Genomic DNA, 20471 nt, shown 5'->3' on the forward strand with positions numbered 1-20471 from the left:
AATATTATTAATACTGTCTGAAAGAATGGGTTGTCCTGAGAATATTATGAATACTGTGAAAGAATGGGTTGTCCTGAGAATATTATGAATACTGTGAAAGAATGGGTTGTCCTGAGAATATTATGAATACTGGCTGAAAGACGGGTTGTTCGGAGAATGTTATTTGCAGTGGTGAAAGAAGTACTTAAGTACTCAGATAAAACTTCTACTCTGGTAGAAGTCCTCCATTAAAAATTCTACTCACGTAAAAGTATAGACGTAAAAACAAAAAAAACATTTATTATATTTTTTTCTCAGTCTTTATAGTGACAGTTTTATGTGCTTGGGTATCAAGAGTAAAAGTACACATTTGATATGACGCTTGTGTATTCCAGTGCTTGGGAGCACTCAACCCTCAACCCACTAACCTCTGAAATCTGAATTTATCACACAAAGGAACAGTTGTAGTAAAAAAACAAACAAAAAAAACACATTTATTATATTTTTTTCTCAGTCTTTATAGTGAGTTTTACAAAGCAGTAGTACTAGAAGCCATTTGTAAGATGCCTTTTCAAAGCACTTTGCCACTGGAATGTGATTTTGCTGTATGTTATTGCTGCTCGGTTGCTAAGTAACGTTAGAGGTCCGTGTGGCAGCAGTAAACTGAGGTCACTCACTCAGCGCCCCCATCTCTTTCACATCTGACTCCCAGCTCTTTACCTCACAGTCAGGAATGAGATTGTTATTGTTGACCCGAATAACTGTCTCTGATGTCAGTGCACAATGGCCACCATTCTTTGAGTTGGTCATTATTATTACTACTATGACTGCTTTTCAACACAAGTACAGTAAAACGATAAAAGCACCACGAAATGATAATATGATACAATATGGCAAAAAAAACTAAACAATATAAAAATGTGTTCGGCAGGTTTATGTGCATCTCTGAATCAGCTGCTTTTTTATAGCACCAGTGTGATTGATTTCTACAATCATCATTTTTCTTTTGATTATATCCATACACACATGATCTACTAGGCTGACATTATATAGGTAAGGTGAATGATAAGGTAGAGCAACAACAACAAAAAACGTAAGTGTAAGTCACTTTGGGCATGAGACGAATGTGAAGTATAGAAAAGATCTAGAGGTTGACATCAAACCAGGAGAATGTTGGAGGAATAGAAGGTTGGGTTCCAACTTAGTACAATACCCAGATTTCGCTAAACTCAGAGTCTAAGGAATCCTCTACAACTGCCTCAACCTCAACCCCAGTCTTTCAATTATTGACTTATTTAGGCTTGATGACAACATTGCTGAAGGGATACTGTGTTACTACACTGAGTGCAATAAAAGGTTATACATATTCTTTACCTAGGCCTAGGGAATTGCCCCCTCCCCTAAAATAGTTACCTAAAAAACATTCAATAAGGGATTTGAAAGATATTTGGTTCATTCGAGAAGCTGTTTCAATACTGGATTCTGATTGGGTAAAATGCTTTCCAAGCCCAACCGCCCTAAAAAGAGGACAGAGGAGAGGGTAGGTGGATGATTGACAGGCGTGGCAGTATCTGGGCAGATCTCCGTCATGTCGCGTCACACACCCTCAACAGCCGCCGCAGCTTTTCCCACAGCTGCTCCCTAGTGACCCGCACTGGCCACTCACCGCCGCTACGCCACAACGAGAGAACTGGTCACGACACAGGTCAGCTAAACACGGGGGGGGGGGGAGAAAGGGAGAGTAGGTTACAAATGATAGGTAGATAGACAGACACACGCACACAAACAGTACGCTACACAGTATGTTAAACTCAAGGAAACTATAAAGGAAGGAAGGACCTTTACTGACCTTGACCTTTACTGAAGAATAGTAGGACCTTTACTGTTCCTAATTTATGCAAATGACCCACCTTACCCCTGCCCATTTTGACAATCTAGGATGTCTTAGAGTAGACGACAGAGTACAGCAACTTGCAATGTGCCTGGTCTACAAGATACACTACACCACTAAGATACCCATGTACCTGTCGAAATACTTCCTAAAGGTCAGTGAAGTCCACGACCACAACACAGAGGGAGTTCCACAAATCATGTTCAACCCAGATTCGGCTCAAACAAGGGACTAAACACGTTTAGCAATTATGCCACAATAATGTGGAAAGGAAGGAATCCCTACCCTCCTTCAAAACCGCTCTCAAAGAGCACCTACGGGTGGCTGCAATTAGAAACTGGCCCTGGTAAATGTCAAAATCCAACCCCCCTCCAATGTACAGTTTCTTCCCCTTCGGATGTATATTTTTTTATGATCTCTCTTTTTTTTTTTTTTTTTTTTTTACACAGTACCGTATATTTGTATGTCATAAATGTCTTGATGAATTGAAAATGGAGGACCCTTATGTAAACAAGACGAAAGTCTTTTTCTGGTCTTCATCCTCTTAGCAGTTGTTAGTATTGAGCTGTACTGTATTTTACCCATTCTGCAATCTGTTAATAAAGTTTTCAATCAATCAAAGGGTCATCACGTCAGAATACCAGCGTGCTATGCTCTGCTTGGTGCCAGTTCTATTAAAGCCTACATTACAATTATAAATATAACCAATATCAACCAATATATCAAACATTAGATAGTTAATGATGCAACAAATCTTCGATTCTGACATCCGAGGTAAATTTAAATTACATAAACAAGGAGATGGTGATCCCATTCAACTCAATGTCGGTCGAACTGAATGTTTTCACACTTAGTTGGCACTAATGTGCACTCATGTGCGCCCTTGTTTTTTATAGTTTCCTTGACTAAACCCACCTCGCAGCAGTTCTTCGTGCGCGCACACAGTCCTTACGCAAACTTCCTTGTTGATAACGTACACTCGTCGCAAGCTGAATAGAAAGAACAGTGAGGTCATGTGGGTGATGCTGAAAATACTTCAGTATGAATGAACTTGAGGGGGGGGGTCATGTAAACTTCAGCATAGCTACCTGTAGAAACAGAGGCTGTTGAGGCACTGTTTGCACGCTTTGTGGACAGAATATAGTCTGGTACATGGGTACTGCTCCTCCCTGCAGTCTATAAAACAAAGAAAGTAAGATGTAATGATGGACTTAATACACAAATACATTAGGAACAATCCTTGCCAAAATCAACATCTCAGGGCTCAAAGATCTTAAAACCCTCCCTAGTCGAAGTGTATTTAATAGATTAAACCAACGAGGGATAGTTGTTTTCACCTGTCCAGCGTATTTAACAAAAACTAAAAAAATATATATATCACTTTAAAACCAGCATTAAAAGGACAGAATAAGCAGCATTCCCAATTCTCATACAGCCAATAAATTAGCCTTTGTCATGAAAAGAGTAGACCTGTGTTAGTGTGTATATCCCACAATCGTTCTTTATGTTAAGATTGAATACCATACCACCAGTTAACCTGTACCTTAAACACGATACTAATAGCAGTAGCCATACCATACCACCAGTTAACCCTAACTTAAACATTATGCTAATAGTAGTCATACCATGCCACCAGTTAACCCCTACCTTAAACATTATGCTAATAGCAGTAGTCATACCATGCCACCAGTTAACCCCTACCTTAAACATTATGCTAACAGCAGTAGTCATACCATACCACCAGTTATATAGTCGTACTGGCGAATCGCGTCTTGCTCTTCGCCATCGAGATGTACCTCATCTCCAGTACCTACTGTACTTCATTAACGAAAAAACAAATGCACCCAGCATCTGACCAGGCCCCGCCCCAGTGCCGTACTATAAGGCAGTAGGCGTGGTCACCACTCGCCCTTCCTCTACCCCTGGAATCTTCGGCATGTTCCGACGGTGCTCGTATGGGTCCTGCGACTCTGCAGCTGGATGCATTTCGATGCATCTCCGCGTCGAGTCTGTACTGGGGTCTCCTCGTCTTGTTGACAGCAGACAGAGGGACGGCGTGTGATGTGTAGCTATCGAGCTACCTCACACTCAGGTAGGATCTGCGCCACTAGGCATTAACGCTGGTGTTAGTAATGCTGCTTGTTGTTTTGTTAGACAACCGAGTTGTGTATCGGCGCCAGGGGCAGGATGTCTGGGTAAACGTCCCTCTGAGTTGGACGTTTTCCAGGTTATCCTGGAGCGCGCTGCTAATACTAAATGCTATAATGCTGGGTCACTGTTCTAATGTTCCCCGCTGTGGGATGTCACTAGGCATGACAATGCTGCCGTTGGTGATGTTGCTCGAGTTGTCCCGGGAGACAACCGAGTTGTGTATCGGCGCCAGGGGCAGGATGTCTGGGTAAACGCTGTTGTTTTCCCTGTTACCCTGGAGCGTGCGGCTAACGTTATGCTATGTTGGGTTACTGTTTCTGTTTTGTCTCCCCGCTGCGGGATGTATGTCTACAGTCTTCCCTTCTCTTAACCATTCATGCTGACGGTCAATCGGTGTCTAATGTGGGAGTATTGCGCGGGGGCTTTGTTTACCTTTTCATGGGTGAATGGGCTGAGGTCTAGGGCTGGTGTGCTGTTTGTGAATATATGAATGATATGCGGGACTGGTTCTTTGGTCCGCATCCCCTTAACGTGTGTGTATGGGCTAGCCCATTCTACAGTATATTGGTGGTGTTTAGTTCATTTATTCATTAACCCCTTCATGGTGCACACCACAGTGGAGGTTGCTGGTTGCAATCACCACTGGTGCTCCGTGTTTAGCATCAGTCCTTTGCCTCTGACATGTTGAAACAGTGCCCCGCCCGGCCGAGGTGGGTCGGCCCGGCGAGTGGCTGGTGGGCTGTTAAAGCCTGTACCGCCACGGTATGGAATTGGCAGTTATTAGTAACTTTGTTCGACTTGCTGTTTTTTCTGTCAAAAATGGTGTCTGGTGGCGGGGCCATGAGGGCCAGCCGACGTCGACACATCGCGCGAGGTTGTTTTGGCGTTATTAGCTTTGACCTAGCCGCAAGCTATAACCGCAGGGAGGTTCCCTCCTCAGGGCTCCCCTCTCTCCGTAGAGGATATTGGTCTTCCGCTGAAGCGCGGGCGGTATTTGTCCTAGGCCCCACACCGCCTCATGCCGCGCAGCCAGAGGTGAGAGCACGGCCTCGTTAGCGACTATGGCGAGGCCCTCGACAGGCGGCCATGTTTCCCCCGCCAGAGGTATCCTGGGCGTTGAGTCAACAGGTGTCCACAAGGCCGACAGCCTTGGCGGCCGAGGGATCGGCCATGTTGGATGAGCTCAGCTTGGAATATACAAGCCGTCGCCGTCCTGCCGCGAGCAGCCCGCTCTCCGATCACTCCCTCCCCCAACACCAGCGGAAAAGGGGCTCTGATTTGTTTCCTTTGGCTGCGGGCCGCGAGCCTTCGTTGAAGCGCATGCGGCCCCACGTTTAGCTTCTCATGGGGACAGGGGCTGACACCCAGTTGATGGCTGAGCCTGGGTCTGTCCATGAGAATGTTGTGCTGTCAAGCGGCTCCCACACCATAAGCTGTGTTTGGTTGAGCCTGGTGTTACGTCTGTCAACTACAAGTGTTGTCAGCAGGGGGGCTCGAAACCTTTTTGAGGCACACAGTGCGGGCTTCCCCGACCTCGCCTTCGCCAGGCCGGGTATCATGTTGGTGCCTCCCACTCCTGAACGATTGGCAGTGGTCTCGCAGGCGCGCGTGATTTGGGTGGTAGTAATATCACTGCAGGGCTACGGTGTGTAGGAACCCTTGGGGGCCTCACACCTTGCATGTCCAGCTGCAGAACAACTCTTCAGCATGTTCTGGAGGGGTGTTCAGTGGGGGAGCTTTTGTCACCTAGACTGATGTCAGCTTCCACCGTATCAAACCGGCCCTTTCTGTCGGGGTCCCCGCTTGGGTGCGATTGCCTCGTGGGTAGTGTCAGGGTCAGATGTCCCGACACGGAACGCTCTGCTCGCACAGGTCCAGGGTTGGCTACGCACAGCGGGTGGGACCGGGCCGCCTATCTACAATTCCTAGCGGACCTGCGCAAAATGGCGGCGGGTGCATTGGGAGTATCATCACATATGGCTACAGCAGTACCATATGTCGAGGTGGATGGAGAGAACGCTGAGGCAGGGACTTGTATTTACACAACCCCACCCGTTTTCGGGTTTGGTACAGACCCTATTGTCAGGGTCACCAGCAGTGACAGCTCTGGTCAACGAGATCCAATCTCTGTGGTCGAAGCAAGCCATCGTCGTGGCGTTTTCCTCCCGGTGTTCTCTGGTGCCTGAGGTGTCAGACCCATGCTGGACCTGTCCCATGGGAAGGTTCAGCATTTTTTGGATCGTCTCCTACCTGTTGAACACTGTCAGGTGGGGGCCTGGTTCTCCTCCATAGACCTGTAGGATGCGTATTCGCATCCCCGATCTTCCATCCTAGGGCTTACCTACGCTTCCTTTGCAGGGTTTAGCGTATGAGTACCAGAGGCTGCCGTTCGGCTTTTCTCTGGCTCCCCGCATCTTCACCAAGTGCGTGGAGGCCGCACTGGGGCCTCTGCGTCGTCAGGGGTTACGAAGTGTATTCTGCCCTGACGACGTTCTGGTCCTTGGCGGTCAAGGTGGATCGTCAGGTCTCATACCAGGCAGGTTTCCTACCAGCCTGGGGTTTGCTGTAGACTGGAAGTAGAGTACTCCTCTTCCCAGTCAACGGGTGGAGTGCTATGGGCATCCCTCTCAGAGCGTGTTGTCGACATGCTCGGGAGGTTCCGTCCTAGGACGGTTACGGCGCTGTCCGTGATACGCCTGCTCGGTATGATGGCATCTGCTCATTCCGTGGTCCCTCGTGGCCTCTTCTTCACCCCAGGAGGAGGTTACGGAGGTGGTTTTTTTTCAGTATGGAAATAGACCCGGTGAGAGGCAAGTGGAAGCGGCTAAGGTTCCCGTGTCAGTACTGGGGGACCTCGCCCCCTGGGGAGGGCCTGGCGTCCTCACATTCTCCATCTGCGCAGCCTGAGGGCTCTCCACATCACCGGCAGGGTGAATGTGGATACGAGTGTGATGTCGCGGGCGGTCCTCACCCTGATGGGTGGGGATTACGTCCGGACATACAGTAGTCAGGCAGGTCTGGGACCGATGCCGTGCCGCCTGGGATTCTTTCCCCCCATACATCAGTTGTTGGGGTGGGTACGTTGAGGAGCGCAGGTCCTTGATCCTGATTGCGCCGGACCGGGGCGCAGCTGTGTGGTTCCCGGTCCTGATCCAGCTCTTGGTAGCCCCGTCGTGGCCTGTTCCTTGGTCATCATGGGCCCTCTCAAGCGCACGGGTCTCTGTGTTAGTTCCCTGTGCTGGGCCAGCCGCTGATGGTTTGGCTGGTGAGAGGGTGAGTCTGGAGAGGATGGATCCTTCTGTGGTTGGTACCATCCGGAACGCGCATGCTCCCTCCACTATCGCGGGTTACGCGGGTAGGTGGCGTATTTTCCAAGAGTGGTGTAAGACACCCTCTTGTGAAGCGTTTCCTGCTTGGCGCTCGGTGCCTTAAGCCGGTGAAACGTTCTCTGGCTCCGAGTTGGGATCTTCGATTGGTCCTCTGTCGGTTGTCCGAGGCCCCGTTTGAGCCTCTTGAGCAAGCGCCTTTGGAACAGCTGTCGTTCAAGACTGCATTCCTGCTGGCCATCACCTCCGCTAAGCGCGTGGGTGAGCTCTGTGCTCTCTCGGTGCGGCCTGAGTGTCTGTCTATTCGGTTCGATAGCGGTGCCACTCTGAGGCCTAACCCAGTCTTCGTGCCAGAATATATCCAAAGCTCTTTTGCTCCGGGGATATTGTGATTCAGGTGTTTTCATCCGCCTCTTCACGCTAGTGAGTTAGAGGCGAGCCTTCACCTGTCATGTCCGGTCCGGGCTTGGGGATTTACCTCAGCCGTACTCAGGGCCTCAGGGCTACCGATCGACTTTTTGTCTGTTGCGGTGGCTCTCGCGCTGGTAAGGCACTGTCGAAACAGCGCCTGTCCCATTGGTTGTGCGAGGGCATTGCCCTTTGCTACGCGTTGGCTGGGCTGGCCCCCCTGGGGGTGTCAGGGGGCACTCCACTCATGGGGTGGCGGCCTCTGCCGCCCTGTTAGGAGGGGCCTCGGTGGAGGACATCTGTGCTGCGGCCTCATGGTCCTCCCCGGGTCCCTTCGTAAGGTTTTACCTCATGGACATGACCGGGGGTTCTGTCTCCCAGGCGGTTCTGAGGTCTGGAACCTCCCCTGCTTCCCACCTTTCATTGGGTTAGCAGGGATGTGTGGGTGTGGATCACAAGGTGTTGTGTCACACGTGGTCCCGCCTGTGCTGTGCGTTTAGAGGTTTCTAGTTCCCTCTTTTTCGCACTTGGGTGGAGTTGACTGCCGCCCCCTCTTCACTAGGAAGGAGGGGTGACGGGACTCCCCTCCCCCCTGATGTGGGCTTACGGGTCCTCAGGGGGTGCATTTGTCGGTCCTCGCGTCTGCTCTGTCCCCATATCTCGATGGCGAAGAGCAAGACGCGATTCGCCAGTACGACTATATAACGATAGGTTATGTATATAACCTAGTTATATGAGTACTGGCTGAGCGTCTTGCTCTTAGCGCGCCCTGAGGTCCCTTGGGAAACTTTTCTAATGGAAACTTTTTCCGAGGAAGGGCGAGTGGTGACCATGCCTGCTGCCTTATAGTACGGCACTGGGGCGGGGCCTGGTCAGATGCTGGGTGCATTTGTTTTTTCGTTAATGAAGTATAGTAGGTACTGGAGATGAGGTACATCTCGATGGCGAAGAGCAAGACGCTCAGCCAGTACTCATATAACTAGGTTATATACATAACCTATTGTTAACCCTACCTTAAACATTATCCTAATAGCAGTAGTCATACCATACCACCAGTTAACCTGTACCTTAAACATTATGCTAATAGCAGTAGTCATACCATACCACCAGTTAACCTGTACCTTAAACATTATGCTAACAGCAGTAGTCATACCATACCACCAGTTAACCCCTATCTTAAACATTATGCTAACAACAGTAGCCATACCATACCACCAGTTAACCTGTACCTTAAACATTATGCTAATAGCAGTAGTCATACCATACCACCAGTTAACCCCTATCTTAAACATTATGCTAACAGCAGTAGCCATACCATACCACCAGTTAACCTGTACCTTAAACATTATGCTAATAGCAGTAGTCATACCATACCACCAGTTAACCTGCACCTTAAACATTATGCTAACAGCAGTAGCCATACCAAAAATAGGGAAATCTAGGGAAGAGAACTGTACTCGAAGAATATAATATTAATCATAATTTTCTTCCCTTCTCCTCCACCCAGCGTTCTTACCCAGAGGGCCCGGTTCTGTGGGTTCAGTCTCCAGCTCAGATTCTGAAATTCACATGGAAAATTTTGTTAGACATTTCAAAGAGATTATAGACACAAAATACTTTCAATTTCATTCGAACATTAGGGCTCAAAATGAAACCCTATGGTTGTGATAATAACCGAAGAAATGAACAGATAAAGCACCAATACCCGACTGCTCACGAACGGCCGGGTCCAACAGAACCTGCTGCTGGAAAGATTCGGTATTCTCTATTGGGAGAGGGAGAGGGAGAGAGAAAGAGATTGTATTGAATCTATCTATCTATCTGTGTGTGCGTAGGCTATGTGTGTTAATTTTTAAATGTTTTACTATTACAGTATTTGCTCTTAGTAGTTATTGATTCATGATTATAGAGTACATAGTGGTCCTGTATTGTAAGATAAGATTTAGATAAAAGTGTCCAGCATATGGCTTATGTTACATTACAAGCAAAGATTAGGCAATATATTCGTACTGACTATTAGGCAACATATTTGTACTGACTATTAGGCAACATATTCATACTATTAGGCAATATATCCGTAATGACTATTAGGCAACATATTCATACTGACTATTAGGCAACATATTCATACAGACTATTAGGCAACATACAGTATCCGTAATGACTATTAGGCAACATAACCGTAATGACTATTAGGCAACATAGTTGTACTGACTATTAGGCAACATATTCATACTGACTATTGGGCAACATATTCATACTGACTATTAGGCAACATAGTTGTACTGACTATTAGGCAACATATCCATACTATTAGGCAACATATTCATACTGACTATTAGGCAACATATCTGTACTATTAGGCAACATATTCATACTGGCTATTAGGCAACATATCCGTACTGACTATTAGGCAACATATTCATACTGACTATTAGGCAACATATCCGTACTGACTATTAGGCAACATATTCATACTGACTATTAGGCAACATATCCGTACTGACTATTAGGCAACATATTCATACTGACTATTAGGCAACATATTCATACTGACTATTAGGCAACATATTCTTACTATTAGGCAACATATTCATACTATTAGGCAACATATTTGTACTGACTATTAGGCAAAATATCCATACTGACTATTGGGCAACATATTCATACAGACTATTAGGCAACATATTCTGACTATTAGGCAACATATCCGTACTGACTATTAGGCAACATATTCTGACTATTAGACAACATATTCATACTGACTATTAGGCAACATATTCATACTGACTATTAGGCAACATATTCATACTGACTATTAGGCAACATATTCATACTGACTATTAGGCAATATATTATTAATACCGACTATTAGGCAACATATTCATACTGACTATTAGGCAACATATTATTCATACCGACTGGCTGAACTAAAATGTTAATATATTAGCATTCAGATCACAGTAATGTTTTTTCTAAATTCAGAGTAGATTTTCTGCTGAAGCAAACATATCTTACCAGGAAAATAATCAGGGCCATAGTCCTCTGTGAAGCAAAAAATAATAATAAATAAATAAAGGCATTTGGTTTTCATGAGATCACCGGCATTGTGAAACTAATTAGTTCTACAGCTCTACTCCAATACTGCTAGGGAGCGGGTCACATAAAACATTTCACCATATAAAATAAACCACCTGCCTGCCAGAAGTCAGGGGAAATGATGGGGGTCGCAAGGATTCTTGGCTCCGGTGTATGACTTCATGTTCCAAGATGTTAACAAATAATAACATGCTCGGCATCCAAAGTACTATTTACGCTGACAACAGTTCCTATTGTGGCGGCGGTAACAAAGCGAGGGGGAGGGAAGGCATCCCTGAGGCTTGGTGACACACCAAGAGGAGGACACCACGAGAAATGGTGAACAGATGTGTTAGAGCCACGATATAAACCAATCCTCGGTCGGGACAATTCAAACCATACTCCCTTTAAGCCTTTAAAACTATGTGCTGTAGATATGAGTAGAGCCTGCTTTAAATGATGTGCTGTAGATATGAGTAGAGCCTGATTTAAATTATGTGCTGTAGATGAGTAAAGCCTGCTTTAAATTATGTGCTGTAGATATGAGTAAAGCCTGGCTATGCTACGGTAATCTCTCTGATTTAAACTATGTGCTGTAGATATGAGTATGTTTAATCGTAATCAAAGAGCACAGCTGTCAAAGCTACTCGTTATCAACTGCGGCCAAAGCACAGCTGCCTTATCAACTTGATAAACTAACGACAGCAGTCGGCAGTGGCAGACTTAGGCATGGGCAACATGGGCAACAAGGTCAACTTAGGCATTGGCAACATGGGCAACTTAGGCATGTGCAACAGTGGGCAGGCACCCTGTTTGTGACTGTGAGCTAGTTTAGTTTACTCAGTTTATTTGATCAGGGACAGTGCATATCAATCAACAGTTATACATTTATAAATTAATACAAGTAAAAAAAACTGTAAATATGCCAACATTAGCAGGGCTGCTAGTTTTCAGTTGTAGTCCCTGGGCCAGATGTTTAAGCCAGAAAAGAAACAGAAAAATAGAAGGACATTAAAGCTAATATAAAAACAGTTGAAAACATATTCTGTACATTCACCCACTAGGCATTCGTGCATCTATAAAAAACAGTGTACAGGGACAAATCAAAGCCCATACATGTATAAACACTGTATAGGCAGGCACACATATGGCAGGCACACATATACATAATCATAAATCACATAATCACATTATCACAATCAGGACAGTCAGGCTAGTGGGCAAGCATACAGGGACTGGGCAGCTGGACTACGACGTGACTTGCTAATGGTCACAGACCTGATTTTGTAACAGCCATGCTTTGAGTGTGTGTGTGTGAAGGACCTGAGTGTATTAGTACTGCGGATGTGAGATGGGATGGTGTTCCAGAACTCTGCAGCTCTGATCGAGAAGGCTGATTTGCTAAACGCGCTTTTCCTCCCTGGGATGATGAAATTTCCCTCTAGCACTGTTCTGGTGAACCTGCTGCTTTCTGTTAAAAACTGTGAGAGAGGTGGTGGGGCTAGACCGTGTTGGATTTTATATATCAGGCTGGCATCTTTTAGTTTCAGCATGTTTTCCCAGCTTAGCAGGGCATGTTTTTGGAGGATGGTACAGTGGTGGTGGCGGCGAAAGGGTTTCTTGTCCAACACCTTCAGGGCCTGTTTATGAACTGAATGAATTGGTGTCAATGTTGTTTTGCAGGTCTGAGACCAGCTGGTTATGCAGTATGTCAGATGGGACATAATTACTGAGTTGAAGTAAAGTTTGGCTGTTTCCATGTTGAGGCAGTCTCAGATATATTTAAAGTTGTATGTTAAATTTTACGGCCTGTGTGACTTTTTTTTACCTGTTTTTTGAAGGTGCGGTTTGAGTCCAAGGTTATTTCCGAGGTATTTAAAATCTTTGACTACTTCAAGCCTCTCCTTTGCTGCAAACATGTCTGGGTCAGGTGTTACAGATTATATTTTTTCGAAGAACATGCAGACTGTTTTCTTTGCATTGAGGTGGAGACAGTTTTCTGAGAGCCATTTTACTATGCGTGCCATTATTGCGTTCAGTTTGTGTGCTGCCTGGGTTTTGTTGTTTACATGCACGTAAGCCACTGTGTCGTCTGCATACATCTGTATCTGGGCTGTTGTGCCAGCACAGACAGAGGGCGAGTCGTTTATGAACAGACTGAACAACAAAGGTCCCAGGATCGATCCTTGAGGCACTCCAACAACATATTTCAAGGGGGGTGATGTGATGTTGTTAATCCTGACACGTTGTGTCCTACCCTCGAGATATGATATCATCCCTTTTATTGCAGTGGGTGAAAAGTTGAACCTGGAAAGCTTGGTGGTAAGTAGGTCATGGCTGATGGTGTCGAAGGCCTTTCTCAGGTCAAGGAACACCGCTCCGACCACGCCACACTTGTCCATCTTTGTTTTAATGGACTCCAGAAAGCTAGGCAGGCAACCGCCTGGGAAGGTCCCACTCACTCAGTATGACATGGACATGGAGTGGGGGGCGCACCTCTATAATGCCATTCGTAAAATGAAAACAGTCTATTTGAAATGCTACCAAATAAATAATTTCAAAAGTACTTATTTGATACAGGATTTGTCCAATGTAGCGTTAATTATGTGATAGTTTAAGGGTGAAACGTGGATGAAAACAAAAAAGAATCGACTTGTACATGTGCGTTAAGCCGTCTTAAGGCACTTCACAGAGGCAAACCACTGCGCCTTTGGTGGTTCTCTGCCTCCACGTCGTGCCTTAAAAGCGTTTAACATACACGTACCCCATTGATTATCCCTCGATGATAACATGTAGCAGCTGTGCAGAGATATTTCCATGCCCTTCTAACCAATCAGAGGAGCTCAAAGGGAATTTCATTGGAATAAGCACTTATAGTGGTTCGATTTACATGGTCCTCATTCAACACAGTCTGGCAATGAGGGCCATGTGGACTGACCACTAAATAACCACTAAATGTAATGCTTGCTCCAACAAAATTCCCTTTCTAATTGGTTAGATGTGAAAGTTTAGAATGGAATATCTCTGCACTGCTGCTACACTGGTCAATGAGTCAGTTTGTCCACATTAGAGAAACATGCTAACGTTATGGGAAATTGCCTTACGTCTTCTCTTCTCTTACGAGTCGGACAAGAAGATATATCAATCTCCTCTCTGTGCGTTCAGTAGAAAGCTATCCGACTGCAAGCTTGCCTTGATCCTTATCCGCTTCCATTAATTTGTGCTAAGCTAGGCTAGCTTGTAGCCGGATAGCTTTCTACTGAACGCACAGAGAGAAAATCGGCATCTATCTTCTTGTCCGACTCTGGAGAAGAAGGTAAGTGAATTTCACATAATGTCTGTGTGTGTTCCTTTTTAAAGGTCCCCTGTCTTATAAATTGCCTTTTCCAGTGTTTATCATTGTTTTCTAGCAATGGGGGTTTGTATCAATGTGTCTTTAATTCTCATTTTGGCTCATCAGTCTAGTCTCGAGTTCACGAGATCCTCCCTCACTCAACTAAGCCATTCTGATTTTACTGTTTTGCTGACGTGAGAAAGGCACTGGTTGTAGTCACCGCCCACAATTAACAATTCGCTCAACAACATAGCGAGTGGAATTACTTCCTCAAACGGGTTGACGTGCGCGGGAGCCAACAGAGACAGCAGAGAACGAGCGAGCGAGAGAGAGAGAGAGAGAGAGAGAGAGAGAGAGAGAGAGAGAGAGAGAGAGAGAGAGAGAGAGAGAGAGAGAGAGAGAGAGGGACACGAGCATTTACACAACCTCCCAACCACGCGCAGGAGTGTGTGTGTGTAAATGTGTGTGCGCGCGGGGCTGGAGCTTCTCCAATCGCATATCACTGTCAAAATATCGTTGCGCACGCTCCCACACGTGCGCCCGTATTCCGATCCGTGCAAGAATATTCACAGGGGTATATATTGTCATTTGAAACAAGTTACCAATGCATTGTCCCGTGGGATTATGCCCCCGTCCCTGAGGCGAAATTTATTAGTATCCCCCTCAATATCTTTATATCTCTCTCTGTCTGCTAGTGCAGACTGTGGGTGACTGTCACTCAAAGCGCTTATGGGTGGAGCCCAGCCCAAAACAGCTTGAAATCTTGAAGTGGAAAAATGCTGCTTTAGAGTACTTGATTAGAAATACAAAACAATGATATTTTTTTTTTAAGAACTTTACAGATGTGTTCCATAGACTCACAGGAATTGTGTAAAGTTGCCCAAATAGTGAAAGGAATAGCAAGACATGTCCCCTTTAAAGAAATGTTTCGGAGCAAAATATCAAACAAATTATTATTATCTTTCTTTCATAGCTCATTCGAAACATTAGAATCGTCAGATAAAGAAATAAATATGTGCAGTAACCCAGGACACAGATGTTTCCTCACCGTTGACTCCGCTAAAAAGGGCCAAATGAACTTGAGCATTTAACCCTTTCACTACCACACTACCAAAGGGTTAACCCTTTCACTGCGACAATACAGAAGGTTAAAACCTGTTCACCGCCACACGACAAAGGGTTAACCCTTTCACTGCCACACTACAGAAGGTTAACCCTTTCACTACCACACTACAGACGGTTAAACAGGGGTTCGTGAACTCACCCAGGAAAGGATAGGGCTCCTGGTACTGCGCCTGGGCGAGAAGCAGAACTGTGGAGACGGCAAAGAGATATTCACCAAAACGTGTGCAGTAGTACTGTCTGTGTGTATTGAACACGCTGGGTGTGTCGCGCATGTGCGGCAGTGCTTTTATTACTGGACTTACCCGGCATTGAAAGTAGTAGTAGGACTCTCATGGTCTCTCTCTGGAGGTAGACTGACACTGAGGAGAAGAGGAGGAGACAATGACATAAAATACTAGATTAGATTAAATTATATTCAAATGTATTGTCGTTTTACAGCACAAGTACAGTAGAACGAAAATAAGTTTGACATCCAACCAGAGTGCAAATGTAGCAGTAAAGGACAACAGTAATATACAATGTACAGGTGATTAAACTGGGTACAAAATATACAAATTAGTACTACTGAGTGTAGTGCTAATCAGAGGTATACACCGTTGAATGTACAGTGATACAGGTATAAAGACAGTATGGTAGTAGTCATACTGGCCAGCAGTAGCGTAACTAGAAAGAGTAGGATATGTACAGATATAGATATAGTAGGACTATGTGCAGGTAAGTACAGACGGGTGAGGATAGGTATATATGAGGTGATAATAAAATACTAGGCGACAACAACGGCAAAATGTATGAAGACTGTAGGGCGGCTATGCTTCTCTCCTGATAAAGGCAATGCCCAAAACATGTTGGTGTTGTTAATATAGTCCAATTTTATATTCTTCTTCTAACCTGAAGGCTTGTTCGGACCGCCTCTAGCCAAGTCTAGCAGCGCGGCTGCATTCAATTAATTTCCAATGTAGAGGAGCATTATGTAGCACCTGGCGTTGTACCTTGTGGCTGTATACGCTCCTCTACATTGGAAACGCATTGAATGCAGCCACGCTGCCAGACTGGAGGCAGGAGGCGGTGGGAACGAGCCTTTACTCTTATAGACGGTTTCAACTTGACAATATAAACATTCTAAATAGAACCCATGTTTATTTCCCATTGCAGTGTTTGCTAATATCGAAGTAACAGGAAATAAGCTGGGGTTCAAGCTGTTTCCATAGCAACACAATTCCGCTGAAACCGCCTATAGACCTTTTTGGTGGAATTGCGTTGTGAGAGAACAGCGTGGGCCCAGGTTTATGTCCTGTTAGTTATTGATATTTGCAAACACTGCTACAGGAAATAAACGTGGTGAATGTTCATGTTGTCAAGTTTGAAAAGATCTAGAGGCCGATGACTTGCAACTTTTTGGGTGAGCGTTGATCACACATGTGAGACCCTGAGTCCACCTTCCTCTCTGACCCCCACCCTGAGTCCACCTTCCTCTCTGACCCCCACCCTGAGTCCACCTTCCTCTCTGACCCCCACCCTGAGTTCACCTTCCTCTCTGACCCCCACCCTGAGTCCACCTTCCTCTCTGACCCCCACCCTGAGTTCACCTTCCTCTCTGACCCCCACCCTGAGTTCACCTTCCTCTCTGACCCCCACCCTGAGTTCACCTTCCTCTCTGACCCCCACCCTGAGTTCACCTTCCTCTCTGACCCCCACCCTAAGTTCACCTTCCTCTCTGACCCCCACCCTAAGTTCACCTTCCTCTCTGACCCCCACCCTGAGTCCACCTTCCTCTCTGACCCCCACCCTGAGTCCACCTTCCTCTCTGACCCCCACCCTGAGTCCACCTTCCTCTCTGACCCCCACCCTGAGTTCACCTTCCTCTCTGACCCCCACCCTGAGTCCACTGTTCCTATCTGGCCTCCATCACCTCTCCACCCCCCCCCCCCCCCCCCCCCCCCCAGACACTTTTTCTTTGTCCTCCTTTACCCCCCCCCCCCCCCCCCACTCTCTCTCTATTTTCTCTGCCCTACTCCTGGCCCCCCAAAACAGGAATGGGGGGGGGGGGGGGGGGGGGCTTTGACAGCAAGAATGTGGCACGTCTGTCTTCCTTAACAATCTCTGTTTTTCTACTTTACTTCGTTCCACTGTGAGAAGAGAAGTCTCTCTCTCTCTCTCTCTCTCTCTCTCTCTCTACTGCATGCAGACAGTGTCAGGGCTGCATTCCAGGAAAAGAACCACTGAGCCCTTCTCCACCCCTCCCCTCTCACTCTCTCTTTCTGTCTCTCTCTCCCTCTCTCTCTCTCTCTCTCTCTCTCTCTCTCTCTCTCTCTCTCTCTCTCTCTCTCTCTCTCTCTCTCTCTCTCTCTCTCTCTCTCTCTCTCTCCCCACATCTTTAATTTCCCTTCGGTAGTTCTCTACTGGTAATTTCCTTGAAACCCTCCCCCCCCCCCCCCTCTCTCTCTCTCTCTCTCTCTCTCTCTCTCTCTCTCTCTCTCTCTCTCTCTTTCTTCCCTCGACCAGAAAGGAAGAGCTGGCCAGGTTGGGGTTTTGATGCCAAGATGACATATGGACGTCGTGACAGCATTCCCCAAGAAATAACACTGACTCAGTCATAGCACCAAGAATCAGTCATAAACTAGGCCTCCAGTTGTTTTATCAATGACATTCAATTAATCATAGATAGGAATGCAGCAGATACTGTACTTGTGTTAACTAAGCTTCCTGTAATAGTAGAATATAGTAAAAGTGACTGTGGCTCTATTTACTGCTGCGATGTTGATCGGTAAGAGTCATTTCTCAGCACAATACATGCTGTTCCTCATACTAGCTCTGGATAGTTAACCACAAACCAATGCAAAGTCAATGGGGTCAAGCACCTGTCTGTACAAGCTGACGGAAGACAACAGAAAACTACTCCACAGTGCACACAAAGTAGATTTCAGCTGTCAGTTTGTACAGTCAGGCGCTTGACTCCAGTGACTTTGCAACTAGTCGGAGCTGATATGAGGAACAGCATGGATTGTGCTGAGAAAGGACTCTTACCGATCAACAACATCATTAGTATTAGCAAATAGGGCCAGGGTTCCAAAAACCACAACCATCCCTTTAACTGCTCTTTTATATTCAACAGTGCTGCTGACAGTGACAGGATAACAGAGTCCTCATCTTGTCATATCAATGTGGTTAGGCAACTTTTTTTTATCTTCATGCTTTGAAATTTTATATGAAATACTGTGGAGTTAATACGGTTGCATGTAGTTACAGGAGACTGTGTGATGTTTACATGTCTGCTCAAAGTCTGATGCTTATGTATCTGGAAGTGTGTGTCTATGTGTGTGTGGGGGAGAGAGAGGGAGAGAGCGAGAGAGAGAGAGCGAGAGGGGGGAGAGCGAGAGAGGGAGAGAGAGAGCAAGAGAGGGGGAGAGAGAGGGGGAGATGGAGAGAGAGAGAGGGGGGCGGGGGGGCACATGTGACTGCGCTCAGACATTCCTCTTGTGCATCACGGTGGCTATTCGGAAACCATATGTTTTCACTGAACACATCTGGGAGCGATTAGCCCCCCCCCCCCCTATTCATAAGTCTCTGCCTTCCCTACACCCCCCCCCCCCCCCCGAAAAAGACTACGATGTACAACCGTTCCCCGAAAGAGGACACCATTTATTTTGGCAAAATATAATTTGGCCTTTGTTCTTCAGAGGCAAGGGAAGATAAATCTCTCCATCTTTCAGCTCGTGCCCGGACCAAATTGTGTATGTGTGTGTGTGTGTGTGTGTGTGTGTGTTGGCCAACTCTCCATTGTATTGCCATGGCCACAGGCTGTGCAATATAGTCCCCCGACCCCCCCCCTGGATTAGTCTAGCGGACTCTCTCCGAAGAAAGGACCACATCAAATAATAAAGAAAGTAAAGTTATCATCAATAGATCTACATTATTACCAGACAATCCCCGGGGGTGAGATCTTATCCCTAAAAAACCCATGCAGTTTTCAAGATCTAAATGTAAAAGATGCATCTAGTGACAGACATGATAAACTATCCACTGAAGTTCTTTCAGCACCAATCTGAAGTCTAGTAATAGTAAATAGTAGAATAACATCTGTGGATATAAAAGCAAAAAGATATAGGCCCTACTTGATATCAAACGCATGCATTTAGCATTTTTTATTGCATGCACTTAAATAGAAATACAAAAAAAAATTGAATTCTTACCTAACTTTAATTCACTTTGCTCCGACAATCCTCGGGTCATACGTCCACTGAGCGCGTCTGATGGAGCGCCACATTGTAGCACCCCGCCCGCCTCGGCTGTCTCCTCCCCCGTTCCCATCATCAACCCGACCCCCACCCAGCAATGAACACTCTGGGAAAGATGTCAAGGCCATAATACTTTATACTGAGTTTGAGTATTCCTCAGGATAATAATGTCAATTGATGACCATTTGAATCGGCTATCGGCAATGAATAGCCGAACCAAAGTGGTATGGAACTGTTTGGGTTCGGCTATTTACCGCAGGTATAGTCGATTGAAATGGTCATCGATTGACATTATCGCCAGGAATACTCAAACTCAGCGATTAAGGGCCCTTTCTCTAGCTACTTTGGGGGCTGACTTTGTCTTCAAAACCTCTTACTTAGAATTATGTTATATTATATTATAACCAGCATCAAGCAATATTTCATGTTCAGGCACGTACAAGACACACTCTAATCTCAAACTAAACCTCTTCTCATTCTTGCATTTTAAAAAGCTTGCATTACTTTATGGTTTGCATTTTGTACTTCACATTGTCATTTCTATATTGTATATTTTGTAGTGTTTGGTCTTTATTCTTTGACCCTTTACTGTATGAAGCACAGGCTCATGCAGAACCAAGCTTTTTACTGTAATGTACATTATATGTGAGAAATAAAACAAAACGTGAAACTTGAACTCGTTCAAACATTTTGGTAAATATTTCATCAAGTAGGCTAAACATCCCTTCAAAAAGTAGGCTTTGTTTGTTTCACATGCACATGATCTGCTCTCCCCAACCATGGCGGTGGCTGAACATTGATTGCTGGTGATTGTTGTCAACAGTGAACATTCACAATGTCAACAACTAATTGACTCTCCCTTGTGACCAAATGGTATACGCGAGTTGTTAGGTTGTAAAGGGGCAGTCAGATGCAAGGCAACGGGTTCAGCCGGATTGTTCAAC

At 45.8% G+C, this 20471-nt stretch overlaps 1 protein-coding gene across 2 annotated transcripts; it reads right to left on the reverse strand.

Annotated features, from left to right (window-relative positions):
• Window positions 1-447: 447 nt before the first annotated feature.
• mfap2 (microfibril associated protein 2) lies at window positions 448-19583 on the reverse strand. 2 transcript variants are annotated; one of them, XM_084316250.1, is made up of 9 exons: window positions 19483-19582; window positions 15595-15651; window positions 15432-15479; window positions 10774-10800; window positions 9461-9520; window positions 9272-9313; window positions 2959-3046; window positions 2786-2859; window positions 448-1689 (listed from the first exon to the last, which is right to left on the reverse strand). In XM_084316250.1, exons 1-9 carry the CDS (start codon window positions 19520-19522, stop codon window positions 1586-1588), a joined length of 540 nt encoding a protein of 179 aa, XP_084172376.1. In that variant the 5' UTR covers window positions 19523-19582; the 3' UTR covers window positions 448-1585. The 2 variants fall into 2 exon arrangements, with proteins under 2 accessions (XP_084172376.1, XP_084172377.1); XM_084316251.1 differs by lacking the exon at window positions 10774-10800 and having other exon boundaries at window positions 19483-19583.
• Between the last annotated feature and the right edge of the window lie 888 nt (window positions 19584-20471).

Source organism: Notolepis coatsorum (assembly GCF_963971535.1).
Source record: "Notolepis coatsorum genome assembly, chromosome: 6".
Classification (NCBI taxonomy): Eukaryota; Metazoa; Chordata; class Actinopteri; order Aulopiformes; family Paralepididae; genus Notolepis; species Notolepis coatsorum.